We start from the raw sequence: 9,896 nt of genomic DNA, 5'->3' as shown, positions 1-9,896 counted from the left end.
ACAGTACTAGTTTTGACTGGTTATAAGTTTTGCCTGCAACATATATACAAAAAGAAACTGTATAATTTCCTTTTTACAATTTTTCAAGATATTAATTTTATTGGCTGCAAATGACTGTTTTTATTCAGACAAACACACAATGCAATGAAGTAATAGACTTCATTTACGCTTAAAGTTTCATTCATTTATTATTATTTATAAATATATAATAATGCATTTAATCGAAAGTTTTTGACATGTGAGAAAATACCATAATTATTTCCAATAACATGAAGTCTACAATTAGAAAGTTTAATATTTTTGTCCAAAAACATGTGTCGACGACTGTACCCCATTTTACGTTAGTATGTAGAAGTTTACATTAAAATTTAATGGTTTTCTAAGTCAAAAGTCAAGCAAAAATTGGACTGATATTGGGCACTATTTCAAGTACAATTTTTTGAGACGTAAATTATACCTATAGCTCGTTCGATATTCGCGCACTGAGGTGAGTATGCTGGGCGTAGAACCTACGCCCAGCATACTCACTGAACGAAGCCTATAACTCCGAAGTTATTCGAGCACTGTTTTTTCTTTTTGGGCACCGTTTGGCACTATTTGGGAACTATTTTTTGAAGTATGAATTATGTTTGAAGCGTATACAGATTCTCCGGACGGAGGTGAGTATGCTGGGCGAAACCTTCGTCCAGCATACTCATCGAACTATGGCTATAACTTCGCAAGTACAAGAGCACTATTTTTTTCCTTTGGGCACTATTTAGCACTATTTCAGAACAGTTTTTTGACATTCATGAAATATCAGGATTCCATGGTGAGTTGTGGTGAGTATGCTGGACGAAGGGACACATATTCTAGACCTTATTCACAGAAATTTGTGTATTGTATAACTTTCTTATTTGCTCAAAAAAATGACTGTTTAATTTATAACAGACCTTATAATTAATACTGTTGTAAGAGTATGGAAATAAAATTATGAATTCTAATATGTATTTTTATTTATTTCATTATATGAATGATTTATTTCATTCTTTCACGTTGTAACGGATAGGCTAGTTAATCATAATTAGTAATTACTAATTTCTTCAAAAATAGTCATAAATTAGAATGAAAAATAAAATAACAAACTCGTCAATAATAATATCTATATTTTCAAATCAGAAATAAAGAAAAAAAGGAATTTACAAAGCCCTCCAAAGAGGTTGCGTTAAAACATAGATAATCTAATACAAGAAATAAAACCGTCTCCACACAAAAATATACAGCCTTCTCGAGGAAAAACAATGAACAAAGCATACATGCTGAACAAATTTCATTTTTACACAAGTATACGTGCATATTTCATTAATTACACTATAGAACGTCCAATCCGCACTTACAGAATAGATATAAAACAAGTATATATAACTTGTGATTCTCCTGTATATGGGGTGTTCTTTCACAATTCACCTTTGGTCGTTTTTTAGCACTTTTCAGAGTTGGTGGTTTTCTGTCATTTATATCATTGTAATGAGGCATTATTATTGGACCAACTTTGGACTTAGGACTATTATTTTTATTTAAAAAATGCTAAAATATTTCATTATTTAGTTCATTCCATAGTAGGATATACCATGATACTTTGGTTCTCATCCTGCCAAAAGTCTGTTTGTTAACATTTTCATTAATTTCATTAATAATTACCAAGAAAACCACATCAACTGTATTGTCTTATTCCCCATTCACATATTACACGATAATAATTCATTTCGAAACCTACATTAACCTAACAGAGCACTGCCTTTCCCGCCTAAATCCTCGCACCCCCACAGACAATTGCATCTGTAACAAAAAGTATCCATTCTTCTTTCTTTACCACCGTACACAATATCACAACAGCACTGAGATCAAACACATTGACACCAAAAAAAAATAAAAAAAACCAGAGTGGCGCCAAACACTCGAAAAAAAAATTAACTTGTGAAAAAAAAGAAAAAAACTTGTCACTAGTAAGGTGCCAAACAAAAAAAAATAGTCACTAGTAACGTACGGCACCTAACACAAAAAAAAATAAACTTGGCGCTAACCATGAAAAAAAAAACATCACCATTTCGGCGCCAAACACAGAACTGGCCACTAAAAAAAATTAAAAAAAAAAAAGTTTACCAGTAGGGCGCGGGCGCGTTCCTGCACCGCTGCCCCTTGTGGCCGTCCCCCCCGCCGGGCCCCCAGGGGAAGCCCTGCCCCGCGCGGCCCCTGAGCGGCCGGGGGCCCGCTTTTCCGTAGTGCGGGGGGCGGACGTTAACACACGCTCCGGGCCTGCACCGGGGCGTGTTCGGTGCTAGTGGGGGGGAGAAGTCCCACTCGTTCGGCATCATGCACGTGCCGCAGCTCCACGTGTAGTCGCCTGGGAGAGTTTGATGCGTTAATGTGATTGTAATGTTTTTTTTTTTAATAAAAATCTGTTTTTGTATTGTTTCTACTACTGTCATGCTAAAAAAAAGTTATAAGTATTCCAATTTATGAGCAAAAACTATACATAAGGCATCTTGGTTTTGATAAAAAAATATATAAAGTTAGTGATAAGTCACAAGTAAAATTATACTGAAATTCAAATTTGAAAGTTCTAGTAATCATACAAATAATAAAATCTATAGACATTAATAAATAACAACACCGTTGTAATATAATATTTATTTATACATAATAACTACCATTTTTGGCCAATTCTGGAAGATTATATCATTTCATTACGCCAACGAATCTTATACAATCAAATCACTAAGAAAAAAGTGAAGTAACAATTTAATGTTTTATAATATTAAAGCATTTTCACGTACATATTTTAATTGCAACCAAACGATTGCTTATAACCATTGAAGGTGGAGACAATAGTTTTCTTATAAGGAAATCATAAGATATTTATGATATAGATTTAAATCTATTACATATAACATAATAAATCTGTAGAAGGGTCAATTCTGTACATTGTAAATATTGAAAAAATAAATAGCAGGGGGTGTTACTGGATCGATACCAATCCCAAATATGTGATTAAAAAAATTTTTGTCTGTCTAAAAACTAAGGGTTCGATTTCGATGAAACTTGGTATAATTATACCTTATTATCCTGGGCATAAAATGGGATACCTTTTATCCTGGAAAAATACCGTAGAAAAAAATAAATATTAATTTTTATTGATTTTCGCGGGCGGAAGCTAGTTATTTAATAAAATCATTTAATTAACGTGATTATTCTTGACACACGCGGCTCAGAAGCAATAAAAATTACCAGCACTAATATCTTAATCATAAAATATCCACATTTTATCTTTCAGCGCATCTTTCTGATTTCTGCGAGATGATTAGAGAGAGATCAGACTAGATTTTATAAGTTAAATTCAATATATTATATCGAATGGAAGCACATCTTTATGACGTGCAAAAACTATAACTCAGTTATTGATATTTTAAAGGAAATAAAAATCGAAATAATCAAATAATTAAAATCGATTTTATCACGCTCAAAATAAATCTTAAAAGGTCTATACCTCCTTTCATCTTCTACATTACATACATATGTATATTCCCTTTATAAACCTATTTATTAACAAAAAAACTATTGTATCCACCTTCATAAAAATAACATCGTTGCTATAGTCAGTGTATCGATAACTAATAACGTTTAACTTATTTATCTATTAAAATATAACGACTAGAACATTCTTAAACTATACACGAATTCAAAGAAGCGACGGATAAATATTAATACTAAATTTTCATTTAAATATCGTTGTTGAAAATAATATATGGCAACAATCCGTCTCTTCATATTAAAGTTTAAAAAATAATAATAGAACCGTTACAACCAGCACTTAAAACCTCATTCAATGAAACAGAATGTAAATGTTTTAACAAACCACTAATTTTAAACTCCCTTTTACCTTTCCTATGCACTTTGAAGGGCCAAACTGAAATATAAATTGTATTATGAATACAATTTTGTTTTTTCTAGCACACCTGTTCCTTTACCATATTGAAATATTTAGCTACACTCACAATCGGCCATTAAAATATCCTGAAAAATTGCCCAGTGTTGTATCAAGCATTCATTCAAATTAACACCTTATTTCATGTCAGTAATGTTCAAAGTGTATTGTTTCGCTCATTAGAAAACTCTGCCTCTACGAGCGTAGGCAGTATTTTGGCTCGGACAATTATTGAGCGTGATACTCAGTCAAGTTATAATCAATGCTGTACTAGCATACAATCAACTATCTATGTCGCTGTTCTTTTTCATCTAGAATGCACAGAATAATAGGTAACTAACCTATTATTCTGTGCATCTAGAGGTTAATTGTATAGATACAATTTCATGAATTCAGTTTTAAGCGCACGGCTTTGAATTGCCTGAAATAAAGAAATACAGTAGTAACAATTAAAATTACATATGTATAACAGCCGGTCCATCTTATCCTTGAAACTTAACAACCCTACATCTCGCAATTGAAGTTCATTAAACATTTTTAATATAGATAGACCGACTGTTATAGCAATAAGAATGGAAAGGCTGCAGTGGTTTCTTACTAACTTAAATTAATAATACTAAACCCCTAAGACTTATCTTGGATGTCAAAAAAGTTTTAATCCTATATTTTTCGCACATTGTTATTCAGAAAGAATTTGCATAGATTCTTATAATCGCTCATAGAAAAAATGTAATTTATTCAAAATGGACAACTGCGAGTAATCCATTTTTTTTTTTTATATTCGCATCAAATTGAATCCGAAATGCAACAACTTGGAAGAAGAAGACATGGTCTTACCACAACACAATTTAAACACAGTCTAACTTTAAACCAGGGATCTGTCACTTTAATAGTTGTCTATGTGAAATACGGCAAAACCAGATTAAGGAGAACCCGCGCTTATAAAGTCTAAAGTTTTTTGTGGTAATACCAATAATGTTTTAGCATATGTATAGCCTTTCTAAATCCATTCTCAACTTTAATCATCTCAAATATAAGTCGCATATTGGACATATTAATAACAGACACATTAACTTTAAAAACATATCAAGTAACAAGTTATCATCTAATATATTTTCAAGAAACATCATAATACTGAATGAACATATTTTAAATTAAATTAACTATAAGTCTTAAGAAGCTTACGCCTAAACATTTCAAACGGTGAGTCGTGATTCCCTTACATAGATATTTAGGCACAATTCACATGGAAACTAGTTCTAGCAATCTAACCTACCACTCGCATTCAGTGAAAATTCGCCTTTAACCTACAACAATAAGATTCAAAATCCATTCACATATCATATTGCTTCCGAATTTCACCGAACCTAATGTTAGTTCACGAAATAATTAAATATAACATTAGGTAATATTATATAATGGATAAATATACAGGGACTAACCTATGAAGGAGAAAGCAGTGACGAATGCCATAATTCAATAATTTATTACAACGCCATCTACCTGTTTATACCTATTACTAACTCTTATAGAAATAAAAATGATAAAATTTTGACCTCGTTGGATAGTAGCCATCTTAAATAAATCATATGTAGGAAAATTATTACTGAAGCAAAAATGCTTCAAGGAAAGAAAAGGATCAACTATAGAATATGCATATGCACAAAGAAAAATACCGACCCTATATTGCTTTTAAACAATAAATAATAAGCAACAATAAAAGCATTGAATGAAATATAAAATGGCACCCATCACAATAAAAGGGAATAGTAATATACTTCAAACACCTACAGAACATTTACAATCACCGTTAAATATTGTCAATGTAACGAACTGAATTACAGTGCATGTTATTGTTTATTAAACTTGAACAAACTGCTGTGCGAACCATTTACATTTAACATTTGGTAAGAATATAATACGAACAATATTGTATTTTAAAGAAAGACTTCTGATAAAAAATAAAAAATTGGTTTTCTGTAAAGTCGGTTTACTGACGATAGTTGAACGTGACAACGTCCGATTGTGCTTCTTTGTCGCTCGTTCCGCGCTCTCGCTTGCACTTCAAGCCTTACATGGAACGCCTCAGAGCGAGGTAACGCCGCATGAGTCATGTTTTTTTCGTGCGTGCAGCCGGCTCTATTGAATTATAAGACGTTGCCACGTCAAAAGAGTTCATTGAAATTCAAAAATAATAACATAAAAAAATATCCAGACGTATATTCCTTACATCTCGTCTTTAAATAATCTGAGAAGATTCACCTTAAACATGAAAAAGATATATGAATAAAGTCACACTATTACCAAAATATGACTAACCCTATATTGTTAGTTTTACCACCCTTGTACCAGCTGCTTTTTGTCCCTAAGGGCCGATTTTTCAATGCTTGGATAAAACTTATCCGTCCAATAAAGTATTACACGATAATATTAAAATGTCACGTAAACTGTCAAATACGGGCAATTAGAATACGTTTTTAAAATGGTAGTTTTATACATTATTCGACGAATAAGTTTTATCCAAGCATTGAAAAATCGGCCCTAAATAGAATATTTATCCGGGATAGTTAACAACCAGGCAAATATTCAATAGCATATATTATCAGGATATTTATAATCCGTGACATTTCCAACAACACACACTGTACCACAGATTCGCATGTAAACAATTACTAATACAATGCATACTTCATAACAAAATAAAATGTCTATTAACTCTGACTAAATATATATTTGTCTGTTACAAAATAGAACTATTAAAAATATAAAATTTACATCCTCAATACATAGAATAAATATTACTCTGAAACTATTTTATAAGTGGTAGATAACAAGACGCAAAATACGATTAATTTGGATTTTATTTAAAATATTTATAAATTATCTAGGCTATAATGAATCCTTAAAAATATGATTAGAAAATAATGACTTCGAATATTTATAAGGAAGACAATGAAGTGTGAGAAAAATGATGAAAAATATTCTATAAGCCTTAATGAATATATTATCTATAATAAAGAGTGAAGAAAATATATTTACTATATGTTGTGAAAACTGGAGATATAATACCTTACTTGAAGTGAACGCATTCCTATAAGTTGCCTATAACAATAACCTATAAAATGTAAAAAAATATGCAATGAAATGAACCATGGGTAATTCTATGAAATTAAACATTTATCTTACGTGGAAATGTTCAAAACATGGAATAAGTCTTGAACAATAGAATACTGCAAAAAATTAATTCGTAATACTAAAATATATCTAAGTATTAGTAATTTAGATTATACACAATAATCATAGGTAAACTATATAAATATGCAAAACACTAGACGAATCTAACCTAACCGCTAACGACATCTGTTAAATACAATAGTAACTATTGAGCATATTTCATAAGCCGATAGGTGGCAACACCGTCGCTTTTAGACAAAATTTAAATAACTAGGATTATAATATTCAAATTAAGTTATTATTATAATTCAAATAAATAATATAAGGAAGAAAAGATAGACGCACATAAAAAATGGTATACATGTTCTCTTGAAGAAGCCATATTCAATTTAATTCATACTTTTTTAAATGCATTTGCTATTATCTAGTTATCTCATTAGGCTCAATGAAATAAGCAAAACTCAATGATGTCCAGACTCCAGATATGAAACACAGGTTGAAAGCGCCATATTTTGTGATGGTCAATTTTAAGGTGACCAAAAATAAAACTGTCATATATATGTAAATCAATAAATAGAGCAACGGTGTTGTACAATACAAATTGACATTTAGTTAATCTTAGAACTGAGAGGTATACTTAATGCCATACATCATGAACTCGGCTAAACAATTTATACAATAAAATTATCTAACAGTAATCCATCTATTGCCATTAAAAATTCATAAGACTTGTAACTAGTCTAAATATCTTTGAATGGTGAAAAAGAGATACTTATTATTGCGTAGAGTATTATTCGCTCATACAAATTTCTGTAAGGCAGAGAGAAGCACCGAGCGTCATGATGACACCAAAAATTGTACATTTCAGGATTTTTTCTTTCTCCAGGGCAAGCAAGAATAACATTTAGGGAACTAAACGTTCAGCTAAGAAGTAAAATCATGGACCAATATTACTTATCGCTTCTTAACTTCTTCTTTGGTAAATAGACTAGAATCTAGATCATACAACCCCAAAAATTTAACTTCTCCATTTAATTACTTTCAACAATATTTTCCACTTTTTCATTAAAAAGCAATTCGGAATCATAATAACTGTTCACCTTTTAATATCTCTCTTCCACCATTACTCCATTTAGGATAACGTCCAATTATTTAAGAACATCTTACAATTTAAAAAGTTCTAGAAGAGAGTCAACAATTAATTTTGTGCGGGTACAAGGTCCCAACGTTTACTTGAATACAGTGCTGAGAAATTTTCTACGACAGTTATAATATCGTGAAATTATTACTTAATATAGTTGTCTAATATCCCTCGTAAACTAATTAAATTTTTACACGCTTAGAATGAAAACGTTTCGAAGTACAAAAATGTATTTAACGACATCTAGCGGTAATAGTTACTTGCCCATCCGTTTAACATTTCAAACATTAATCAGTCTAAAACTAGGTTCCGTAACAACTATTTCACGTTCCAAATATAGAGTAGTACCGCAAAGAAAATTAGTCTTTATGTCATGAAACAATACAATTGACTTTGTCTATTCAATTTTGTGATGAGTATACTAAGACCGCAAATATACGTACGAGCAAATGATGATTATATTGCAGTGTTGTGGGACAAATCAGAGGTATTACGTTCAAACACCGATCTCATACAGCACATTTACATTCTGGGGATCGTCACGGACAAAACATGGGGGCACAGCGGAATAAAGCTTATACTTACACTCGTTGACACAAGTCGCGAACACAACAGAACAGACCTTTGGACCCAGAGCCTCGAAGGACCTCAACCGCCCACAACACCGGCACTAAACACTAGCGAAAGAAAAGTCCCCGCCTATATCCTTGTATCGGACAGGCGGAATTTCTTGCAGTACAGCCCTTTTCAAAATGGACGATGGTGATAAGACGGCTGGTTGTAATAGTCGCGGCGGTACATTCGGTTGTTCATGGTATTGTACATCCCGTAGTTGGCCGTGTAGTCGTGCCTGTGCAGCATGTCGAGCTGGTCGAGGCTGTGGTGGCGCTGGGGGATCGCGGGCGGTGCTATCCATGCAGCGTGCACATAACATTCGGGGTATAATACATATCATATTTTAATAGCCTTTTATTTAAATTGGAACCAAATCAAGCGAGCTAATGTACGAATTTAGGATACAATATGGGGGTCTTCAAGCGTAGAGTGAACCCCCCTAGACAAGTGGCTTTCTATTAGCGTAAAATTGAATAGAATAGATTATGAATGTATGAGATTGACGTAATCAATCGTCGTCGTCGTCGTAATCAAACGTCAATCTCATACATTCATAATGTATTCTATTGAACTTTACGCTAATAGAAAGCCACTTGTCTAGGGGGGCTGGTACCGTCTAGAGAAGCGCGTTCCATCTTAGACCACGTCTCACTTCCACTATTCGCGCTTCCCTATTCCCAATAAAAAAACAAAACAAAAAAAAAATACACAAATCGGTATTTTAAGCGATGATTTACTTATGTTACACGTTAAATTATAGAACAAAGCTCGTGCAAAAGCACATTGTATTACGTTTATTTTGAAAAATAGCCTACATAGCAATTGCGTGTAGAAACACACATATAATAAGAATACATAAATCATAAATATTTCACTAATATTCAAATTTTTTAGATTTGTTGCCGTGAATATCAAAACGTTAGAAAAATAATTTCGGGGCAGATTTTACACTGCATATTTGTTCTTTAAAAAAATTTAGAATTTTGATTTAAGGAAAAATAA

General features: G+C 32.1%; 1 protein-coding gene across 3 annotated transcripts in view; it reads right to left on the bottom strand.

Annotated features, from left to right (window-relative positions):
• Positions 1 to 1,125: 1,125 nt before the first annotated feature.
• LOC149898938 (sex-lethal homolog) overlaps positions 1,126 to 9,896 on the bottom strand; it is a 35,342-nt gene continuing 26,571 nt past the window's right edge. For 2 of the 3 annotated variants that reach the window (XM_090114230.1, XM_090114229.1), the window contains exon 8: positions 2,139 to 2,383. In XM_090114230.1, coding sequence (XP_089970356.1) covers positions 2,139 to 2,383 — 245 coding nt within the window. Of the gene's footprint in view, positions 1,819 to 2,138; positions 2,384 to 9,896 lie in introns of those variants that run through there. The other variant, XM_090114231.1, reaches the window with a different exon arrangement.

Source organism: Colias eurytheme, chromosome 21, assembly GCF_061535395.1.
Source record: "Colias eurytheme isolate Ceu_HAF_F1 chromosome 21, ilColEury1 Martin Lab GWU primary, whole genome shotgun sequence".
Lineage (NCBI taxonomy): Eukaryota > Metazoa > Arthropoda > Insecta > Lepidoptera > Pieridae > Colias > Colias eurytheme.
Note: the sequence above shows the minus strand (reverse complement) of the source record. Positions and strands in the feature narration are given on the sequence as shown.